This window comes from Poromitra crassiceps, assembly GCF_964638095.1.
Source record: "Poromitra crassiceps genome assembly, chromosome: 1".
Lineage (NCBI taxonomy): Eukaryota > Metazoa > Chordata > Actinopteri > Beryciformes > Melamphaidae > Poromitra > Poromitra crassiceps.
Window position 1 is genome coordinate 19,115,717 of NC_139623.1, and position 24,861 is coordinate 19,140,577.

General features: G+C 46.8%; 1 protein-coding gene across 1 annotated transcript in view; it reads left to right on the top strand.

Annotated features, from left to right (window-relative positions):
- Nucleotides 1-24,861, top strand: part of wwc1 (WW and C2 domain containing 1) — a 307,962-nt gene that overhangs the window by 76,511 nt on the left and 206,590 nt on the right. Inside the window, exon 2 of the mRNA XM_083636240.1 lies at nucleotides 24,330-24,439. Within this exon, the coding sequence (XP_083492366.1) occupies nucleotides 24,330-24,439 (110 nt within the window). The remainder of the gene's footprint in view (nucleotides 1-24,329; nucleotides 24,440-24,861) is intronic.

Here is a 24,861-nt window from a genome sequence, read left to right on the forward strand (position 1 = left end):
CCTTGACGGACCCCGCAGTGCAAGGAGAACGGGCTAGATCTATCGCTATTTGTGAGCATAAAGGATTTTGGATTATTATATAGTATCTTGACCCAATTTATGAAGATACTACCAAATCCAAACCTCTTGAGCGTTTCAAATAAATAAGGCCACTCTATCATGTCAAATGCCTTATGGGCATCAAGAGACAATATCGAAGATCTATCCTCCTTGTCATAATCAGTATATAGAATATTAAGAATTTTGCGGACATTGCAAAAAGAATGCCTGCCAGGAATGAATCCTGTTTGATCCGGGTGGATGATTTTAGCTATATGTTTGCCCAGCCGATGTGCTAAAACTTTTGTAATTATCTTCAGATCATAGTTTAGTAAGGCAATGGGCCTATAGCTACCAGGGTCTGTTTCATCTTTATCCTTTTTTAATAAAACACAAATATTTGCTTCACTCAACGAAGATGGAAGCTTCTTATTTATAAAGGTATCTTGAGTCATTCTCAACAAAATAGGTGTGAGGATGACTCGGAAAGCTTTATAAAATTCATAATAATAATTTGACCTCTAATATATATACCTTAAAGGAGAACTTACCTCCAAAACACTTTTTTTCAGCTTTTAACCAATATATATGACTTTGGGGGTGATGTGTGAAGAATTCTGGTCAAAATTTCCACATTTGACACCAAACTGTTGCCATTTGACCATTTGTATCATTTTTCAGCAGCATATCTGGCATAAGCGCCCTCTTAGGGTCTAACACTGCTTTTTTTTTTTTTCTCAAATGAATGGGATATTAGGAACACACTGACGTCACAGTGTTCCCAAAGACTATGGGATTTCAAGATAATTACTCCCCTACCCCCCCTGTACCCTTTTGGCTCCTCAGAACTCCAAGTCTATTCCTATTGAAGTTTGCTCTTAAAATACTGAACCAAACGTCGTCAAAGTTGGCACATGTCTTAATCATAGTTAGTTTCCCGCTGAATGTGTCATTACTTTATTAATATCTTACCTGGATAAGCTTGAATGATGATGTTTATATTATCAGTCCGAGTGGGAAGCACTGTCTCCAGCCCAGCCAGGCGGGAGCGGGCGGGAGAGAGTCGTACTGTAACCTCATGCACTAGCACCAAGCTCCGGGCACGCGCGCAGCAGCAGCAGCAGCAGCAGCTCTGTGCTCTCAGAGCACAGAGAGCACAGTCTGACATTTCCGCGGCTATCAGTCCGACTTGGAAGCACTTTCTCTCCGCCAGTCTGCTCGCTCATGCACCCGCGGGGCGCGCGCACACTGCACACAGCAGCAGTGAGAGGCGGGGGCTTTCAGTCAGCAGAGCAGAGCAACTGGCTCTGTCTGTGTGTGTGTGCTCCGAGGAGGAGAAGAGCTCTGTCCTGCTCTGCGCCCTGAGAGGAAAAATCATAGGTGCTGTAACTTTCAACAAGAATCACGAAAAGCCCCAAAACGCAAATTAAAAACGGATTTCATTGCGCGGTTTATCGCTAGTTGTACGAGGGAATGACGTGGAGAAATCTCGCATTGTGTTACCCCAGAGCGAGAGGTTTGTCCTATTGTGGGTGTGCTGCTGTTAACGAGCCCATGTCACTTTGCTCCCGTAACGTAGTTTGAGTAGTTTCCATAGAGATACATGCAGAAAAATAATTAAATTTCTAGTTCGCCACTGAATTACCAAATTGATATAACTTAAAACCATTTTCAGATTTTCTGTTTCCATACAGACCAACAGCGTTGGCTAGTTGTTGATATTTATAGAGATATTGCCCCTCTCAAATAAATTATTTTTGAGGCAGTAGGCAAACTGTAATGGCGTCGATTTCCGAAAAAGAATCTCGACTTGAGCACAGCCAAAGAGTCCAGTATAGACAAGAGCATATGTCATTTCTTGGTTTTTTCCATAGGTATTTTCAAATCACTGTTCTAATACATATCTAGGGGGTAAGTCCTCCTTTAAAGGCCGGCTTTACCGTGGGGAATATGAATATATATTAATTCTTAAAAAATCTTAAATTTCGAATCCGTTGAAATTTTTGAAATTGCTTCTTCACAGCCAGAGAAAAAAAAAAATGAAAAAAAAAAAAAAAAAAAAAAATGGGCCAGGTGACGCGTTTCGACGCGAAACGCGTCACCTGGCCCAATTTTTTTTTTTTTTTTTTTTTCATTTTTTTTTTCTCTGGCTGTGAACAAGCAATTTCAAAAATTTCAACGGATTCGAAATTTAAGATTTTTTAAGAATTAATATATATTCATATTCCCCACGGTAAAGCCGGCCTTTAAGTGTTTCCCACAATATTGAGTCGTTCACCTCCCCATTGTCGTTGGTCTCAAGAAACTCTGAAAGGTGTTTTGTAATGTATTCTTTAAATGTCTGATCTGTAAGCAAAAAAGGGTTAAAGCGCCAGCTATAAACTTGCTTGGGAAATGACAATTCAAGATTAAGGCTGACAGGGCTATGATCTGATATTATTATGTTGTGATACTTGGTGGAGTCAATGTTGGATATGAATCTAGAATCAACTAAAAAATAATCAATCCGTGTGTATGACCTATGTACGTGAGAGTAAAAAGAATAATCTCGGTTAGATGGATGCTGTAACCTCCCTATATCCACCACCTTCTTCGAATTCGTCAAGTTGTTTAGAGTTTGCACCGTAGAAATATTAGGTGGGGGAGCGGAGGATAACCTATCCAAGTATGGATCTAAATAACAATTGAAATCTCCTCCAATCAATATGTGGCTTGAATCATTATCTGGAATCAAATCAAACACCTTGCGAAAAAAAGATGGGTCATCTGTATTTGGCCCATATATATTTAACAATGTAACAGAAAGTGAGTTAATATGCCTGTTTAAAATTATAAATCTGCCATTTGGGTCAATTGTGGATGAATGTAATCGAAAAGGTACTGTCTTACGAAAAAGGATGGCAACGCCTCTAGCATTGGTTGTGAAAGGTGACTGATAGACTTGTGAAATCCAATTTACCATAAGTTTTCTTTGCTGAGTGGCTATGACATGAGTTTCTTAAATATTATATCAGACTTTAGTGACTTCAAGTGTGCGAACACTTTACCTCTCTTTACTGGATGACCTAAACCACGAACATTCCAAGAGACCAAGGACAAGGAAACAGATGTATTAGTCATTTGTGATACCTTAAAGACACCACAAGAGTGTGAATTATGGAACAAATAATATTGTTACTTAACAGAAATTTTACATTCAGACTGGCAGCCAGCAAAAAACAATCAAAAATCAAATAAACACACAAAAAAAAAACATAAACAAAACCCCTCCCCTATGCTTCCCCAGAGGAAGCGGAGATACCCTCATCCACATTCAGGATCGCCGATCAAAAAAAACCCAAAAGAAAAACAAACCTGAGACAAATGTCTCGAGCTCCTCATAGGCACATTGGTAGAACAAATTAAACTTATAACAAAAGAGAAAGAAAAAGTTTTTTTTTTTTTTTTTTTTTTTTTTATTATTATACATGTTTAAACTATAGGTTGCAGTCTAAATAGCTCTCTACACATACACATACATATATACATTTCTATATATATATATATTTTTTTTATATTTTTTACTATGTTTATATTTTTTACTGACTTTTTTTTTTTTATGACGTTTTTTTTTTTTTTTTTAGCTTTTAGAAATTATATAGACTTTCTTTTTCTTTCCCCCCGCCTAGGCTATACGGGGAGGGAAAATCCACCATAGCAAGCCTACTCAGGCCACCTTTAAACCCATTGTCTTATGTAACATTTGAGAGAGAAGAAAAAAAATAATAAGAAGAAGAAAAATGGAAAAAGGCAGGCATAACAGCCGGTGGAAGTTCTTCATGTCAGTTGAGCTTGTGGGCAAACATAAAATCAGCTCAGCACAAGTTCAATCTCCCCTCGTTATGTTTCAAAAATAGCCGTTCAAAGTTTTTGGTCTACAAAGTTCTTAGTTCTTTTTTTTTATTTATTTAACTTTTATTTAACCAGATAAGACATATGAGATACAAGATCTCTTTTGCGAATGTGATCTGGCCAAGAAGGCAGCAATTACAAGCCAGGTTACAATCAACATAAATTACAGTACATATAAAGGAAACATGAAAACAGGGCTATAGAGCTGAAACATTTCAAAAAAGCAAGGACAACCAAATACATCATAAAATACCACATCCAAGGGTAATAAATAACACAGGATCAAGAACGTAAAAACATATGGCCTAAAAACAAAATTAACAGGTCAAAAAGGGCAAAGTAAAACTAGACATTACTGCAGGAGCAGCTTGCAGTAAGAACTTCAGATAGAGCATGTTTAAAACTGGACAGAGGAATGGAAGAGACCAGTTTTAAACGGGACTGCAGGTCGTTCCACGACCAGGGACCAAAGTAGGAGAGACTCTTTTTTCCAGATTCTGTTCGCATAATTGGCAATTTGAATTTCAACCAGCTATTTGATCTTAAGTTATGGGAGTTGTTTATCGCTACAAACGTAGAGCAGATGTATGAGGGTAGTCTGCCCAGGATGGCCTTGTATATGAACATGTACCAATGTCACATTCTGCGCAGGGCAAGGGAGGACCATCCAACCAGGTCGTACAAGGTGCAATGATGAGTCCTGTAACCTGAATTTGTGATATATCTCAGAGCGGCATGGTAGAGGGGGTCCAGTTTAGACAAGGAAGTAGGGCTAGAAAGACTGTAAACAATATCACCATAGTCTAGCTGAGACATAAAAAGGCTTTGGGGGTGGCTTCACTGTCTTGGGACTTTGGGAGGTGGCTAAAACCTCTCCTCTATGGAGGAAGATATTTCTTCTGACACAGTAATGATCATGTAAGATAGCGGAGGAGAGGGGTTCAGCATAGTAACTCAACGACCAGTCATCTTTGACTTTGACTTTGACTTCCGATATTGCTGCATTGGTTTCTAATGGGAGATGGCCTGTGCCTTTTGCTATCTCATGTTCCTGAAGTACGAAAACATGCAAGCCATTTTTTATGCAAAGCCTTTTCTGATGAAACTCTCAGCCCACGAAGACTCATTATAGACTTTCATATATACATGTATACTCATGTAGACTTTCATGTTAAGTAAAAGAAAGAAGGAAACAAAGGAAGGACGGCAAAAAAAAATTTGTTTACTTTTTATTGACAGTTGACAGATTATTACCATCACATACTTGTAGATATATACTGCCATAGGGTTTTCTTTTGAAAGAGAGATAAAAGAAAAGACGAAACCACAACAGCCGCAACAACAAAACAAACAAAAACAAACAAAACAGGGAGTCGACTTTTCCTTAGGACGGCAACATTTAAGGTTAGGATGGAGGTTTTCACACAAAAGGCAGCAGTCAAGGCAGCAGTTCCCTGGGCTGCCTTTTAAATTCTTCAGCCGGCCATATTGTCTATCCGCCCTCACGGTGACGCACCAAATGCATTTTGTCAGGTGAATGGAATGTTATCTGCCAGATACCATGGCGTCACTGGGAGGAAGAGGGATATATAGAGACAGACAGACAGACAGACAGACAGACAGACACTTGGGCAGATCTCTCCTGTAATTTGTCTTTTTTATCACGAATTCCTATCTTATTTGGGAAGCATAAGAGATTGCACTGAGATGGGGAGAGGAGCGGTGGGAGGGGGGCAGTGCATGCATGTGTGTTTGTGCATGGTGGGGGGGGGGGGCAGTGCGTGCATGTGAGTTTGTGCGCAGTGGGGGGGGGGCAGGGCAGTGTGTGCATGCGAGTTTGTGCATGGTGGGGGGGCAGTGTGCATGTGAGTTTGTGCATGGTGGCTGGCTGGGGGGGGGGCAGTGTGTGCATGTGAGTTTGTGCATGGTGGCTGGCTGGTGGGGGGGCAGTGTGCATGTGAGTTTGTGCATGGTGGCTGGCTGGTGGGGGGGCAGTGTGCATGTGAGTTTGTGCATGGTGGCTGGCTGGTAGGGGGGCAGTGTGCATGTGAGTTTGTGCATGGTGGCTGGTGGGGGGGCAGTGTGCATGTGAGTTTGTGCATGGTGGCTGGCTGGTGGGGGGGCAGTGTGTGCATGTGAGTTTGTGCATGGTGGCTGGCTGGTGGGGGGGCAGTGTGTGCATGTGAGTTTGTGCATGGTGGCTGGCTGGTGGGGGGGCAGTGTGCATGTGAGTTTGTGCATGGTGGCTGGCTGGTGGGGGGGCAGTGTGCATGTGAGTTTGTGCATGGTGGCTGGCTGGTGGGGGGGCAGTGTGCATGTGAGTTTGTGCATGGTGGCTGGTGGGGGGGCAGTGTGTGCATGTGAGTTTGTGCGCGGTGGGGGGGGCAGTGTGTGCATGTGAGTTTGTGCGCGGTGGGGGGGGCAGTGTGTGCATGTGAGTTTGTGCGCGGTGGGGGGGGGGGTGTGTGCATGTGAGTTTGTGTGGTGGGGGCGCAGTGCGTGCATGTGAGTTTGTGTGGTGGGGGGGCAGTGCGTGCATGTGAATTTGTGTGGTGGGGGGCAGTGCGTGCATGTGAGTTTGTGTGGTGGGGGGGCAGTGTGTGCATGTGAGTTTGTGTGGTGGGGGGGCAGTGCGTGCATGTGAGTTTGTGTGGTGGGGGGGCAGTGCGTGCATGTGAGTTTGTGTGGTGGGGGGCAGTGCGTGCATGTGTGTTTGTGCGTGGTGGGGGGGAGCAGTGCATGCATGTGGGTTTGCGTGGTGGGGGGGCAGTGCGTGCATGTGTTTGTGCATGGGGGGGGGGCTGTGTGTGCATGTGAGTTTGTGTGGTGGGGGGGCAGTGCGTGCATGTGAGTTTGTGTGGTGGTGGGGCAGTGCGTGCATGTGAGTTTGTGTGGTGGGGGGCAGTGCGTGCATGTGTGTTTGTGCGTGGGTTTGTGCGTGGCGGGGGGGCAGTGCGTGCATGTGTTTGTGCATGGGGGGGGCAGTGTGTGCATGTGAGTTTGTGTGGTGGTGGGGCAGTGCGTGCATGTGTTTGTGCATGGGGGGGCAGTGTGTGCACGTGAGTTTGTGTGGTGGTGGGGCAGTGCGTGCATGTGAGTTTGTGTGGTGGGGGGCAGTGCGTGCATGTGTGTTTGTGCGTGGTTGGGGGAGCAGTGCATGCATGTGGGTTTGTGCGTGGCGGGGGGGCAGTGCGTGCATGCGTTTGTGCATGGGGGGGGCAGTGCATGCATGTGGGTTTGTGCGTGGCGGGGGGGGCAGTGTGTGCATGCGTTTGTGCATGGGGGGGGCAGTGCGTGCATGTGAGTTTGTGTGCAGTAGGGGGGCAGTGCGTGCATGGGTTTTTTGTGTGGTGGGGGGGAGTTGTTTTACTGTCGGACCTTGAGCGGCTATGAAATGTAGGTTGCAGCCTCATAAATGGACTTGAGGAATTTATATAGCGCTGTGTGTGAATGAAGGTTCCTCTGAGCTGGGCGCTGTCTGACTCAGGGCTCAGCTATGCTGCCTGCCTCCCTGTGTGTTTGCTCTCCGCTGCACGCACACTCACTTTGCATCAGAGCGTTGGGGCCTGGCCCCGCTCTATGACTGCTATGTGAAACTTGTGTGTACCAGGGTTCAACTGATAGGGGTTTAGGAAGACCAATGATAAATGGTAAATGGACTGTATTTATAGAGCACATTTTACATAGTCTATCGACTACCCAAGGCGCTTTTACATTACATTTACACACACATTACCTTTACACATTTACATTTGCAGCCATGCTCATCGGGAGCAGTTAGGGGTTCAGTGTCTTGCTCAAGGACACTTCGACACAGCGGGAGGAGCCAGCCTCGAACTGGGAACCTTCCGATTCCCAGGCGACAGCTCAGCTAATGCCGCCCCAGTATTTGTATATCTTGTATATCGGCAAATTTGACTATTTTCATGTTTCAACATTACAAGGCAATTCCACCAGAATGTTTCTCTTTGCGGTGTGGAAAAGGCTCTGAAACACACACACACACACACACACACACACACACACACACACACACACACACACACACACACACACACACACATGCGATGGTTTGTATGAAAGTGAAAAGTCAGGGATTTACAGGGGGAAATCCATGTGTGTTTTGGAAATATTTCCTCATAAATTTCGGGCTTGCGTTTTTGGAATGAGTTCTGGATGCGGTGACTCCTCCCCCGGCCGTCACAGGCCGATGCTGGAGTGCCAGGGCATTGGAGACGCGGGACAAGCGTCTATTGAATGACTGACAGAGCCAAATGGACGCGGGACAGGGCAGTCGATGATGGGCGGGACAGGGCAGGCATGTGACAAGGGCAGGCGATGCCAGGCAGGACGGGACAGGGCAGGCATGTGACAAGGGCAGGCGATGCCAGGCAGGACAGGGCAGGCGATGCCAGGCAGGACAGGGCAGGCGCTGCCAGGCGGGACATGGCAGGCGCTGCCAGGCGGGACATGGCAGGCGCTGCCAGGCGGGACATGGCAGGAGCTGACAGGCGGGACAGGGCAGGAGCTGACAGGCGGGACAGGGCAGGAGCTGACAGGCGGGACAGGGCAGGCATGTGACAAGGGCAGGAGCTGCCAGGCGGGACATGGCAGGAGCTGCCAGGCGGGACAGGGCAGGCATGTGACAAGGGCAGGAGCTGCCAGGCGGGACATGGCAGGAGCTGACAGGCGGGACAGGGCAGGAGCTGACAGGTGGGACAGGGCAGGAGCTGACAGGCGGGACAGGGCAGGCGTGTGACAAGGGCAGGAGCTGCCAGGCGGGACAGGGCAGGAGCTGCCAGGTGGGACAGAACAGGAGCTTGCCCTTGTGGGACAGGGCAGGAGCTGCCAGGCGGGCAGGGCTCGACATTAACGGATGCCCGGTTGCCCCGGGCAACCAAAAAAAAAATGGCAACCATTTCTTGGCCTTTGGTTGCCATAGTGGCAACCACGTTTTAACATGTAAAAAATAAGCACAGCAGCAAACAGCAAAATATGCACCAAATACATATTTTCTAATAATTGTGAGTGACACGCTGACATTTTATTGCTGTTACAATTGGAACGATGTTGCTAATTACCAGACGGAACCCAGCAGACATGTGCGGTGTGTTTACTCAGGTCAGACGCTGCGCGCACACTGGCTCAGCTGCAAGCACACGTTTGATATAGCCAAACATATTAAGTTGTCTGGCTGTGTGAAAGCCCCAACTAACGTTAACCTGGTGTGGTATCAACATCACAAATGAACGAGCAAGAAAGATGATTCGACTGACAAATAACGAGATGAACCGCTTCCACGAAAAAACAATGGCATTTGAGAAAAAGAGGACAACCGTGTCAGGGGAAACAGACCTACTCGTAAACACTGGACTATTTCAGAACCAACAAACAGCGTGCTCCGAGACAACAGCCGTGGCTCAAAGGTCTGTACTTTCATTTGAGATTGGTGAATGTAGGAAGAAGAAGTAAGACCGCAGGCGCAGACTGTGTGGAATTTCCTGATTACAGCGGTAGGCAAGCCCCTTTATAGTTGTGCGTCGCGGCTAACTGCAAAGTATGCATATTAGATTTCTAATGTAAGTTAGAAGGGCCTCTGAACTGCACCCGGAAACTCCGCGTATAATTCCACGAGAAAACACCGCTTGTCATACATACGCAGCCCATGAGATCGGGTTGGTTGGAGAGAGAGAGGGATTGCGGTGGAGACAGAGCGGGCGGGCCAAGGCCGGTTCTGGGCCTTTTGGGGCCCCATGCAAAATCTTAGAGTGGGGGCCCCAAACCACTGTCATCATAGTATCCCTGAATGAACATGAATGAGAGGCATAGGCTACTTCATTATCAATAACGCTTTTAATTAATAAATTAAGCACAATATGAACAATAACTGTTAAAAAATATATGAAAATGAAAGTTCACAAATATTTGTTAAATAAATCCTTTCAGTGCAAATGCATTATAAAAACTAAAAATAACTAAGATTTGTTTAGAAAACGAAATTACACAAATTTATTAATATTATTATTATCATTATTACTACTACTACACCCGGTGCGCGCACTGAATAGGCCTATTATACTATAGACTATTATACTTACTTTTCTGTCACATCGTCATTATTAAGCCGGCCTATGACTGTATAGTATCTTAATTACTCAAAATATAAGGCGACTAAAAATGGCAACCATATTTTGATTCGGGCAACTAAAAGCTCCTGCCAGGTTGCCACTCTGGCAACCACTTTTAAAAGTTAACGTCGAGCCCTGCAGGCGGGACAGGGCAGGAGCTGCCAGGTGGGACAGGGCAGGCGCTGCCAGGCGGGACTGCGAGGGAAACATTGGCGGCGATCGGCGAGTTGAGGTCATCGGCTGCCCTCTGCTCGCTGATGAGAGGAGAGTGGAATCACATAATGGGACGTGGATACCCAGCCAGCCAACAGACTGCTTTTTTGTGATCAGCGGTTGGCAGAAGCTCACCTAAGCTTCCTCTCTCTCTCTCTCTCTCTCTTTCTGTCTCTCTGTCTCCCCCTGAGTTAAATTTAGAACGGGGCTGAGCGGGTCTTCGCTGGGCCCTTTTCATTCATTATTTGAGTGAAAAACGAAGCTGTTGGGTTTCTCCCCTCAGTACTGACTCACTGACTGCCTGGTCTGTGTATCAGCAGTCTCCACATAGCAGTGAGCTGGCCCTCAGTACTGACTCACTGGCTGTCAAGCAGTCTCCACTCTCCACATGAACTGGCCCTCAGTACTGACTCACTGGCTGCCTGGTGTGTGTATCAGCAGTCTCCACATAACAGTGAGCTGACCCTCAGTACTGACTCACTGGCTGCCTGGTGTGTGTATCAGTCTCCACATAACAGTGAGCTCAGTACTGACTCACTGGCTGCCTGGTGTGTGTATCAGCAGTCTCCACATAACAGTGAGCTGGCCCTCAGTACTGACTCACTGGCTGCCTGGTGTGTGTATCAGCAGTCTCCACATAACAGTGAGCTGACCCTCAGTACTGACTCACTGGCTGCCTGGTGTGTGTATCAGCAGTCTCCACATAACAGTGAGCTGACCCTCAGTACTAGGGATGGGCATCGAATTTCGAATTTTCGAATAATCGTTGTTATTATCAAGGTCGACTTTTATTATTGAAATTCGAAATTCGAATTTTTTTTTTTTTTTTTTTTTAGTGAAATGTTGCATTGTCTCCCCTGATTCTAAGTATAGTCAAATCGCTTGGTTTGAGCAAGTAAAACAATTTTTATAAGCATTTTAAGCAAGGTTTATGGAAAAATGAATGGCGGATGAAATCCCATGAAGAGGGAGAGGGGGTGACTTTGGCACCCCTTTGGCACTCAGACCTGAGCCTACTAAATATTTAATGAACCACTCATGATTGTCAAAACTGTTTTTTATTTTCGAAAATGTCAATGTCATGTAACATGTTCTTTACTTCAGTGGTGCAATGCTTGTTTGAGCTAAAAATCCACAGCAGAAGCTTTTTATATTAATTAATAAAGCCGTAGACTTAGAATCAGGGGAGACAATGCAACATTTCACTCACAAAAAAAATTTTTTTTTTTTTTTTTTTTTACATTTTTTATTTTATTTTCGAATTTCGAATTAAATTCGAATTTGGCCAGCGAATTTCGAATAGTGTTTTTGCTAGAAATGCCCATCCCTACTCAGTACTGACTCACTGGCTGCCTGGTGTGTGTATCAGCAGTCTCCACATAACAGTGAGCTGACCCTCAGTACTGACTCACTGGCTGCCTGGTGTGTGTATCAGCAGTCTCCACATAACAGTGAGCTGACCCTCAGTACTGACTCACTGGCTGCCTGGTGTGTGTATCAGCAGTAGGGGTGGGAATCGCTGAGTAGCTCACGATACGATATCGTCACGATACTTGGCCCTCGATAACGATATTATCACGATACAGCGATACTGCGATAATCGACATATTGGAAGACGATACATCACGATACCTGTGTAACTGAAGAGAAAAAAATACCCCTAAAAGGCAAGAAGCAGGTATTATGTATTTATTAGCAGAATTGACATGAACTCTCTCAGAGTTCACTCACTCACTCATACCATTTTCGATACCACGGAGGAAAAGTTACACACATTCATGGCCAAAGACGTCTTTAACGTGTTATCAGGAATTGCCCTCCCAGCCAATGACGTGTTTGACGTGTTTTTGTTTTTATTAGTGCAGCGCGTAGTTCAAAGACTTCCCCAGCCTGTGACATGGTATCAGGTCCCTGGCCTCAAAGACAAGCCGACAACACGTTATGAAACAACTACGCAGCTGTTGTTTTGAAATGGAAGAGGAGGAGAAAACGGAGAAACGCTGCCTGCTGTTGCAGAGAGGAGAAACGCCATTGAAACGCCCCTCGGCGCGCTGCGCTGGTCGCCTTGCTGCAGGGCGAACCTGGATTGAGTTGTTCGCGGTAGTCAAACCCGTGACGAACATGATCGATCCGGTTCCAGCGCCTGGTCCCAAAGCCAAGCCGGACCCGTTCCTGTGTCGCAGCATTCGCCCCAGCCCGAACGAGAGGAGGAAAACGATGCAGAGGCAGAGGAGGCTAGACGCTGATCTCAGACCAGTTTGGTGTTCCCCTCCTATGCTAATTTGTGGGGCGATCAATAGTGTTCCCTGGGAAGGAGGTGTGATCCAGCAGCAGCTGTGGACAGAACTCTCTCTGTGTGTGTGTGTGTGTGTCTGTCTGTCTGTCTGTCTGTCTGTCTGTCTGTCTGTCTGTCTGTCTGTCTGTCTGTCTGTGTGTCTGTCTGCACACTCACTCACACTGAGTAAACTGTATTGTTGAATGTAAAAAAAGCACTTCATGTATATATATATATATTTTTTTTTTTCTTTGTCATTTGTGTCATAACGAATAATATTTACATGTCTGATGTCAATACAGTTCAAAATAAAATAATTGAGAGCGAGTTCTGCCTGAGATTGTGTCCTTTACAAAAATGGCCTTTTCTGCTGTTTCTCTTCTCAGAGAGATCTTTTTGGTGAAAACAGGGTGTATATAAATGGCTATAAGTAGAGTACAGAACATGCTAAAAGCTCACTTTTTTTTTCCTGGTGAACCCAGAGACGTACATCTTCATTTTGAGGTATTGCAAATCACTTTGGTGCTAATAGATAATTTACTGTGGGTCTTGAAAGATGACCAACAATTATGAAAATCTTTGGCCTGTGCTAAATATTGGCAGTCCTAAACTGGCCATGAATGAGTTAAGTCTTTTTATTATTATTATTAAAACAAGAAAACCTATATAACCTACCTACCTATATAATTTCTAAAAGTTGATATTAATGATCAAACATTTCCATTCATGTAGCCTACAGTATTTATGTTTTTGTTTCAACTACAAACATAAATAAACGTCAACTTGAAACTATGTTTCAACTACCACACACAGCATAATATTTTAGCCTGTTTATTAAAAAAAATAAAAAAATAAAAAATAAAAAAAATAATTAATCAACATATCGATACTTGGTGCCAGTGTATCGATAATAGGGATGTTCATTTTGAAAATTTTCCAAAATCGATTATTGGTGAAAATTAACGATCAATTATCGATCATCGATTTTATTAATACTTAGATTTTTTTTTTTTTTTTTTTTTTTTTTTTTTTTTTACAAAATGAATGCCTATGGCAGAAAATACGAAAGACAACGTGTTCTCCTCAATTAACTCTTTATTTCAATGTGTCTCCTCTCCAACACTGCTGTCCCCGGCGCATGCCAGTGTGAATTTCCCATGTTTAAAACAGTTTTGTTGGCACAAAGGCCCGTGCCCAGCCAGAAAACTAGAGACTATATGAAGCTCCACCTCACATTAGTCGGCTGTGCAATGGAGTGGGGGGAGGAGGAACGAATTCCACCCAAACCTAGTCCACAAAAAAAAAAAAAAAAAATTATAATTAAAAAATCGATCCAAATGCCACAGGATCGATTCCAATCCTTAACGATCGATTATCGATTTTCGATAATTGATGAACATCCCTAATCGATAACGTATCGCAAGTGGAAATATCGCGATACCGTGAGTATCGATATTTTGTCCCACCCCTAATCAGCAGTCTCCACATAACAGTGAGCTGACCCTCAGTATTGACTCACTGGCTGCCTGGTGTGTGTATCAGCAGTCTAAAGCTTCTGGCATACTCTTCGCGCACGCGCTGGAGGCGGGGCTCCGAGGAGGGCGCACGCACTCTGCGCAGGCCAAAACAGAACATACTCAGTGCTCAGCTCGCTCCTCCAGGCAGTCTGAATGAAATTGAATGTAACGTTCCCAATTCTATGTATTAAATTCTAAAAAACGACCCTCAACATTTGGGAAGGCTAAGCCACACAACTAGTTCGTTATAATCTAACTTCATGCTTCAAAAGGCGACTTTACGACGGTGAGGACTCAATCACAGCAGATATCCACTGATAGCCTACCACAGAGATCTCACAGGCACAGGCAGCAAAACCGACGCGCTGATAGAAAAATCTCCATGGACGCGCCGCGCTGCGCTCAGGCCTCGCCCCCCGACACGCCCCGTGCGATGACATCATAATCGCCGCGCGCCCTATGCGCTTGGCTGGGCGCGAAGAGTATGCCAGTCGTGTAACAGTGAGCTGACCCTCAGTACTGACTCACTGGCTGCCTGGTGTGTGTCAGCAGTCTCCACATAGTGGTGAACTGGCAGAAAAGTCTAAAAGACGTTTGTCTATTTTTGCTTCTGAGTTTGTTGCACCTCCTGGTGAAATCAGGACAAGAGAAGGCTTTCGGATTGGTCACATTATTTGTTGACTTGTTCATCCCTCCCATATGATTTTTCAGACACTGCTCGCTGGATTTAGGACTGGATTGGGAGGGATGGGAGTGGTACAATACCAAAAATTCAATATGGTCACATTGGGGTTGTCCTACAACCCAGGTTTTACGAGTGAGAATGAGGAATCTCACACTATGCCAAGCTGCTCCCTGCAGCGCACCAACTGGACAATGTCTATTTTCTCAAAATTGACCTCTATAAAATGCCTCAAGGCGTCATTGGCAATGGCATGGGCGTGGCCACCCGCTCCGCTCCGTGATTAACACGTCACGCCCACGCGATCTTGCCATATCGTCACTCAAAGCGTCCAGCAGCCCACTGTTCCGAAGAAGCAGCGAGGCTAGATGTGTGAGATTCCTCGTTCTCACTCGTAAAACCTGTGTTGTAGGACAACCCCAACGTTTTACTTCGTTTCGAACTTCAGAATCTCACACTATGCCATCTATCCACCCAACCTCGCTGCAAGGAAGCACCTCGTGCGACCCTGAGACACGAGGCTGGCAACGGAGCACATGGCCTCAACCCATTGCAATCCGTAGGCATAAGAGTGACTTAAGGAACTACCGCCTGGCGGCTGACAACACAGCGTGCGCAAGGGCCACGCTGGCCACATCAAGGCTATAGAACCTAACAAAGGTGTGGTGGGTAGACCATGAGGCAGCCGCACACATGTCTTAGACTGACACACCACGCAACAACGCCCAGGACGTCGCGACACCTCGCGTGGAGTGGGCCTTAATACCCTCCGGGGGAGCCTTCCCCACGGCAGAGTATGCCAAAGCAATGGCCTCCACTATCCAGTGCGACAAGCGCTCCTAAAGCTTCTGGCATACTCTTCACGCCCAGCCAAGCGCATAGGGCGCACGGCGATTATGACGACATCGCACGGGGCGTGTCGGGGGTCGAGGCCTGAGCGCAGCGCGGCGCGTCCATGGAGATTTTTCTATCAGCGCGTCGGTTTTGCTGCCTGTGCCTGAGATCTCCGTGGTAGGCTATCAGCGGATATCTGCTGTGATTGAGTCCTCACCGTCGTAAAGTCGCCTTCAAAGCATGCTGTTCGATTATAACGAACTAGTTGTGTGGCTTAGCCTTCCCAAATGTGGAGGGGTCGTTTTTTATAATTTAATACATAGAATTGGGAACGTTACATTCAATTTCATTCAGACTGCCTGGAGCCTGGAGCTGCGCACTGAGTATGTTCTGTTTTGGCCCGCGCAGAGTGCGCGCGCCCTCCTCTGAGCCCCGCCTCCAGCGCGTGCGCGAAGAGTATGCCAGAAGCTTTAGACAGTGCCACACCCAGGGCCCGTGGCCCAAAGCAAACCAGTAGCTGGTTACACGTGCGCAGCGTGTGCGTCCTGCCCATGTAGGCCAGGATCGCACGCACCAACAAAGCGTGTTCAAGCGTCGCTCCTCCTCCGAGTTGAAAGGAGGGGGACAAAAGGCAGCCAGGTTCACGACCATAGATCTGAAGCTGGCATTGATATTCTTAGGCTGGTAGGCGGGGGTTAGGCCGAAGCGTAACACTTCGCTCGTCATCAGCAAATACCAAGCAAGACTGTTGGACCGGCAATCAGGTCGCCAACCCTCTTGCCTGAAGACAAGGCTAACAGCAGTGCAGTCTTCAAGGACGGGAACTTTAGGTCCACAGTTTCCAAGGGCTCGAACAGGGGACCCGAGAGACCCTCCGACACCATGACTCCCACTTAGGGAAGACATTGCATACCCGTGGTCGCAGTCTGCGTGCCCGTTTCATAACCCGGGAGACCAAAGGAGGCTCCCCACCGGTTTCCCTTCGATCTCCATATACATTAGACCTGAGGGGACTGGCCCGCATCATACAGGCTCTGCAGGAAACAGAGGATGGGCTGAAGGGATGCGCGGATTCGATACTGGTATCGGGTATCGGCCCCGATATAGCACAAAATTCTAGATCGGGTATCGGTGGCAAATGGCCCGATCCATAGACCGATCCATAGGGGCCATTCTATTCACTCTAATTCTATGTGTGTGCAGCGTGTGACGTCATACGCTAGCACGCCTGCCTGGCTGTTTCCAAACAAGCTGATGTAGGCTAGGCAGCAGCAGCTAACAGCATGGAGCAAGCCAAAGGATCACCTATTTGGAGGTATTTCACGCTAGCTACACCAACCAGTTTGACACAGGGCTCGACATTAACAGCTGCCCAGTTGATAAGGTGACATCACACACGGACCCTCTCTCTCCCTCTCTCATCTCCCTGACGCAGCCCTGCTTGATTAAGAGCAACTCCGACTCCGCAGCTAGTTAACAATCTTTAACGAGCAGCAGCTGTTGCATGCTCGTATGTGGTGAAACACTGTCCAGAGACAATAAGATGGACTGTCTATAACCCTGAAGTTTGCGTGAGGACATAGCCTACATGTAAGCTGTGATATTTCTGTTGTGAATAATTCTACCTCATTCTGTTTGTTTGTTTAGCATAGCCTACTTGCCGACATCTTGCTCAATTGACTGACGGTTTAAGTACCCTACTTTTCAGATGAAGTTACCTTACGTTATTATCAGTGCTGGTCAGGCTAATGTAGGCTAATGTTGATTATTGTGTGCTAATAATAGTAGCCTAATTCTGTATGGCTTTATTGGTGTATGGACACAGGTGAAATGTTTATTACTCTCCCTTATTAAGACAATCTGTTAATGTGCTAAATAAAGACCATTTATTTGCTTATGTTTATTTCAGACCCTGTAATATCTGTATGTTCACTCAGTTCATGGAAATAATCAAACCTCAAACAACAAAGGATTCTCTGACAGGAATCATATCCATATTGTACCACCAACCCATGCCAGTTGACTAAGTGCGCATAGTATCTTAATTACTAAAATATAAGGTGACTAAGAATGGCAACCATATTACAGTTTCAGCAACCAAAAGCTGATGCCTAGCGACTGTGGAGTCGCAGGGCTGCATTGGGGAGATGAGAGAGAGAGAATCTGTGTGTGATCTGTGATGTCATCTTATTAATATCGATTTAGGGTTTTAGGAATATTAGAAACATGTTTATTTTGGGGTGCACATTTTGCTGTTTGCTGTCCCTATTGTTTATATGTTAAAATGTGGTTGCCACTGAGGCAACCACAGGCCAATTTTTTTTATGGTTGCCAAGGGCAACTGGACAGCCATTAATGTCAAGCACTGGTATCGGATCGGTACTCGGTATCGGCCGATACAGGACCCCCACATATCGGAATCGGTATCGGAGGCGAAAAACGCGGATCGGAGCATCCCTAGGCTGAACGCCACAGCTCACTGGATCCTCGTTACGATCTGCGCACCAGTGGGAAAAGACTCTCCACTTGTAAGCGTACTGAGAGCGCATGGACACCACGCTCATGGGCAACCCTTGAGCTAACAGGTGCTCCCATTCAGGAACCAAACCGCCAACTTCCATCTGGAAGGCGCGGGGTGGAGTATTTCGTCCTTCGCTTGTGACAGGAGGTCCTTCCAGCATGGCAGCGGCCATGCTGCCCTACCGACAGCGAGATGAGGTCTGCAAACCAGATCTGCGCCGCCACCAGGATAGGTGACAGGCCCTGCTTCCTCACTCTGTCCAGGACAGACTGGATCAGGGGGAGGGGGGGGGGTTGCGTAAAGGCTCTCCCTGGGCCACACGTGCGCGAACGCATCGTGGCCTAAGGGGGGTCGTTGTTTTCGACAGCGAACCATAGGGAGCAGTGTGTTGCGAGCCGCAATGGGAAGAGATCGACGTGGGCGCCTTCCCGGCGTTCAATGTCACGCACTCCACCATTCGCAGGGCGTAGCCCGTGACCATACGGAGCTCCGTATAGGCCTCCGGAGTGGCGGCACCCTGCAGGTCTGCTAGCAGGGCCGCCTGATAGCCCTGGAGAATGGCCAAATTGTTGGCCATCACTGCCACCTGGCCGGACGGCAGATACGACTTTTCGGCCAGCTTGGCCGTCGTCTGGCAGGCCATGGAGGGAAGCTGAGGCCTGTTGGAGGACGGAAACAAGTGGGCTGCCACCGCCTCCTCCAGTGGTCGCATGGTCGCGTAGCCCAGGTCGGGCTCGCCATCCAAAACCGACCACACGGCGAACCCCTGTGAAGGGGCCCTGGCCTCCTGCGGGCGTCCCTAGGACGTGCGTACAGTGTCCCATACATCCGGGCACAGCGGCCTGTGACGTTGAGGCTGACGGGAGGGAGGCTGAAATAAATCGCCCATGCAATAGGGAGCTCGGTGGGGGGAGGGGGGGAGGCCCAGACGATGCCCAGACGATGCCCAACTTCTCCACTGTCCTGGCCATTACCTCTCTGAACTGCCTTTGGTAAGGCTCGCCAGCAGAGGCGCGGGCCTCATCCTCGGCCGCTTTGGACGAAGCGGCCTCCGGCTCCCACATGCCCTCGCAGTCCTCGTCGTCACTCAGTTTGACCTGTACAACGAGGTCCTCACGATCATAAATGTGATCGTATTCCAGGCTGCCTGCGTCAGCCTCATGTGGCACCAAGGAGTCGCCCCACTGCATTGGGCGAGTCTCCAGCGAGGCCTGAGAGGCGGCGTGGCCTCCGAGCCCAGCCGGGCGGGAGGCGACACGCTCCGTGGCCTGAGCGGGAGCTTGGCCTACGACGGGCAAGCCACTGGAAGGCATGTCCCCCCAATGGCGGCGCGCCGACATGAGGAGTGCATCACACTTCCTGCAAAAGTGTCGGTCCGCCAAAGTGTGCTCAGCATGCTCCGGTCCCAGACACAACATGCACAGATCGTGTGAGTCGTCGGTAGCCATCTCAGCACTGCATCGGCTGCACTGACGGAACGGTGTGTTCGCGTCCATAGCTGGGCAAGATGGGTCCGTGGACACAACCTGGCCATTGAGGCGAAAGAAAAAAGCCACGAAGTGTTTTCGCCTAACCTAGCAACGGCTAACAAGCTATCAATCAATCAATCAATCAATCAATCAATCAATCAATCAGTTTAATACATGTCCCAGAAGGGCACTTTGGTTCACATCAGCCCATGCAGACGTGTCTATGCTATGGTTATGGTTGCTATGGTGCTATGGTGCAAGCAACAGTAGAAGCTAGCACTAGGCAGGCAGCTGAGCTAGCTATAACACTACCCCAGCCAGGGAGGTAATTAGCTCGGGCTAGCGTAACTCAACAGCTAATAGATAGCCACAGGCTGGCTAGCTAAAGAGACTACCAAGCTAGCTGTGAACAGCATGAGAGAAAATACTCTTTCGCAGTGGGTCCTGCCGTTCCTGGCAAACCTGGTTCGACAAAGTCGTGCAGTCTTCGCCCGCCGCTCCCGTTGGGGTTGATGGAACACGAGGAGACAGGTGTCACTGCTGCGTAAGAGCTAACCGTAAGCTAGTTTAGGGTCAAGAGAAAGACAGACACGTCTGCATGGGCTGCTGGACTAAAGCAGAGTGACGATATGGCAAGATGGCACTGGCGTGACGTTTTCATCACGAGGCGAAGCAGGTGGCCGTGCCCATGCCATTGCCAATGTCACCTTCAGGCGTAATGGATGGTTTTATAGGGGTCAATTTTGAGAAAATAGACATTGTCCAGTTGGTGCGCTGCAGGGAGCAGCTTGGCATAGTGTGAGATTCCGAAGTTCCAAATGAAGTAAAACCTCATTTTCACATATCGGATCGTATTGTGAGATAAGTGTATCGTCTCGTCCCTTCTAATTAGAGATGTCGAAGGTTAACCGTTAACCGTTAACCGTCGGTTAAGCATGTCAGTCAAACGGTTAATTTGCATAATAGATTTGCATACAACGTGTTGTAAATGTGTTGATTTTTTTCCCTCCTTCCCGAGAACCAATGTTAACGTAGCCTACTGTAGCAGCATTATATAGGAATCAAAAGCTCCTGCCACTGCCAGAACAACATTCATTTAGAGAAAGGCTTTTCCAAATGTTTAGAGAAAAGCAGTGTGCATTCTCACTGACTTCTCTGTCTCTCTCACTGTCCGCCCCTCCCCCCGTGTGCTTGAGATGTGCTGTGTGATAAACTCGCGTCAGTCAGCAGGCTGGCTCTTTCAAAGGAGAAAGCTCTGACTTCACACCCAGCGAAACAATCAGCCCATGTTCTATCATTTCGGTGGGACTATCTGAAAATAGCGTTAAAAAACGTTACCTACTGCCAAGCGTGGAAAACTGCATAAATCCAGTCTCATGGGAGCCCTGTACTTTCACTACGTCCGTTCAGTGCTTACTTTAGAGCAGGGATGGGCAACTTTGATGATAGAGAGGGCCACAAAAAATGTCCTTGCTACCAGAGGGCCAGATTTTGCTAAGGGCTGGGGGCCGAATGGCGCTAGCGCGAAAAATTTGGGGCATTTGAAGCCAGGTTTAGAAGAATAACTCATTTTAACAGTTGTGATGTCATTATTGAGTCTTAACCACCAATATTTGATCCTTTACTCACTCATATGTCACCACCTGCTCTCCCTGCAGGGCTTGAAATTAACTTTTTTGACCACCTGCCAATATGGCTGCTAGATTTTAAAGTTACCAGCCAATTAGAATTTCCACTAGCCAAAATGTTTTTCTTGAAATAAACCAGATTATGAGTGGGTTAATTTAAGCATAAGTATCAGTAAGTGGCCCGGGATTCTCAAAGCCTGTGTTGAGGGTCACACAAGAACAAAAATGCACTCTTGAAGCTAAATAAATCAAAAAAAGTTAATTATTTAAATTTTTACTTCAATATAGAACAGCCATTTCTTACACATGAGATTACTTTTAGCCTTTTAGTCATAAAGATTATTAAAAGATATTCCATATTCCAGACTGAAATGTTATAACAGAAGTGGAGTATTGGCCAGAATGACATGAACATTTGGACACTTATTCAGCGGGTATCTTGCATGTTGCGTTCAGGTGCACTGTAATTTATTTATTTAATTTTCTTTTCAATTCCAGCGCGGGCCACACAGGGGGCCGCCAGTTGCCCACCCCTGCTTTAGAGAGACAGATCGCTCCGCTGTCATGGAACCGTGAGGTTACTTTCACTTACGTTCAGTGTTTAGAGTGATTGCTCCTCGTGTTTCAAGCAACAAGCTGCATCTTCCACATCGATTCTACTGAGGAATATGCACACTTTTAACGTAAGTTCTCTCCGGGTCTGTCTGTCTCTCAGGTGTAATAATCCCACAATGATCACAGCTTTGTAACAAACATCACAGGCTGTGTGAAAGGGGCTCTCTGTAACTTGACCCTCCCGCTGCCCCGCCTTCTTCTATACACACAGAAGTGCCTTTTAAACATGAACTCTGGATCATGTCTGGATACAGAGAACAGGATATTTTCAGGTTTTGCCTTTCTAAACATGAGGGTCTTTGTTAAGAAACAACTGGATATGAGCCGTTTTTTTCAACTCAACTCAACATACAGGGGGTGGAAAAACTAGTGAACGTGAAGTGAAGTGAAGTGAGTCACGAAGAGCCACTATGGCAGATCTGCGGATAATGACCTGCCACTGTTTAACTGCACCTCCTTTTGCGCTAATCACACACGGTGAGCGAGGTGAATAAGATACGGACTCGCGGGAGTGCGCGTAGGCCGGCTAATTGTTATTTAACATGCAGGCCAACCGGCTAGGAGCGGGTTATACTGTAATACGGATTCCACTGCATGTTAAGAAGTGGCTAGAGGCTGCTGATCTCTCCATGTGCCTGTCTGTGCCCCGGCTGGACCCCGAGCCGGGAGCAAAATTAAATATCGCTATTGTAGACATTATGACATAAGACATAAGATTAATGTCAAATTCAAGCAGATTTGTTAGTGTAGGAAGTAGGGTTGGCACGATGGACGATGGCATCGACCATCGTGATGGGCCGACCCCCCATCGACCTCTGAGCCTTCTACATCGGATCATCGTAATTAATTATCTGTTCGAATTAAATTTTTGCAGTTTAAATAATAAAAAATACCAAGTCCACTTACCGTGATGCGTGGGGGACGCGCCGGCGGCATTAAACGAGTGCACCCAGTTCAGACTCAGAGAAGCCTCCCCTCCCCCTCCCCCGCTCTAGTGCTTATCTGCACTGGGTGCGCTTGTTTAAGTCGCCGGGGCATCCCCCGGGTGTGAAAAGTCAGTTGTTTTGTTGTGAAAACTTTTAAGACAAAGAAGAAACTTCACGTTTTTTCCTGTTTTCAACCCAAAGTGAGTACAAGTCTTCAACTGTGAATTTAACTCGCCTGTTTCCAAAGTGAAAGTTGAAGTCGCTCCATTACATACGATACAGCACTACCAGCAATATTGAACGGCGCAAAACAAATAACGTTAACGTTACAGATCCTGACCAACAACGTGTGTGTGTGTGTGTGTGTGTGTTGAATTTAACTAGCTGGCAGATTTGCGTGGGCTTTTGAACCTAATGAGAGAGAGTTGAGGAGACTGGAGAGAGTTGAGAGAGAGCAGCTACTGCTAGCTGTTAGAGCAGTAGCTGCCGCTGCTGCTACTGCTTGAGTCGCCTGGCTCTGTGCAGTAGTAGCCTGCCTGTCTGTCTCATGAAGAGCTCAGCTGTCCTGCTTTTAACGTGCATTGCAGTGGCGGATGGCATAAATGACGATGCCATCGTCAATCACGATGTTTGACTGTGAAACAATCACGATGGATATTTCTTGTATATCGCACAACCCTAGTAGGAAGGAAGCAATGCAGTCCGGACTCGCACACAATAAAATAATGCAGTCTGCAAAAATGCAGTCTGAAACCCTATGGAGCGCTGTAATGAAAGGCACCTCGCCGCATCGGCAGCGGTCGTCAGACTGACAAAACAGCTTGTCTGTGAAGCAGGGCTGCGTGTCTGACCAGGTTAAAGACCGCTAATATCAGCCAGCTACCGTTCGTTACACATCAAATGGCATCAACACAAGTCCGCCTTCTGCTTGACTGCCTGAACTCCGTGCATTATGCTGAAAGTATTTTACCTCTTAAATGGCCACGTAACGCCGGCATTACATTTCAGATGTTTTGCTGTTCATTCATCATTCATCCATTCATAACGTGGTGAATTCTGAATGAATCTGTTCATGCCACATACCAAATGAAAGCTCTGAAAAGTTATAGCCGTCCGTGTACAAAGAGTGCAGACAAAACAAACCGATCAGAGATGGGACCTACCTACGTTCCCTCTACCACTGCACCACCATGTCGCACCACCAAAACAACATGGCTCATGGTAATCCTGGTATTGGAGATCAAGGTAAGGGTCCAACGAACCAAACTAGTCATTACATTCAGTCACCACACCATCCTAACTCAATCGTCAATAAAACGATATTTGTTGACTTTGCAAATCCGTGAAGTAGATATTGTTTAGGTCTCCATTGGCGCACTCCGCAAGTTTGAAGTCGGTGTGAAGTGGATGTCCACCCCCCACCACAACAACTCAAAATCCTGTGGGAAACACGATTGTTTACATTTTTTTAGCATTTTTTATTATGATTTATTGTATGTGTGCATGAGGCCTGTGATGTCTGTCGACCACACTGGAGGCTATTCTATTTCTGGTTCTATTTTCCCATTCTGTTTTGTGATTGTTTCTTCAGGCAGACGAAGCCTCTGACGTTTGCCGACTGCATCGGAGATGAGCTGCCGGTGGGCTGGGAGGAGGTGTTCGACCCCGCCGTGGGAGCCTACTATGTCGACCACAACACCAGTGAGTCACTCCCCCCTCCCTTCCTCAGTGCTGATGAAACCAATTTTAAATATCAAATTAAAAGTATCTAAGAAAATTTTAAAGAACGCGCTTACAAATACTCACCACTCATACTGATACTTACGCATCACTTAGCATCCAATCATATCACCTTATGTTCCAACACAGGGGTCAGCCAGTTACTTCCTATTGTGTTTACACTTCCTGTGACAGTACAGTCACATGTGTGAATGTACCTACTGACTGTAAAGCGCTTTGGATAAAAGCGCTATATAAATGCAGGCCATTTACCATTTACAGTACTAGCGACCAGGTAAAACAGACGGTGTTTTGAACAGGAAGTCATAACACAACTGGGTCAAGTGGGCGGGGCTACATAAGGTGAATAGGTAACCACTAACCAGTAACATTAATGAGGGCTC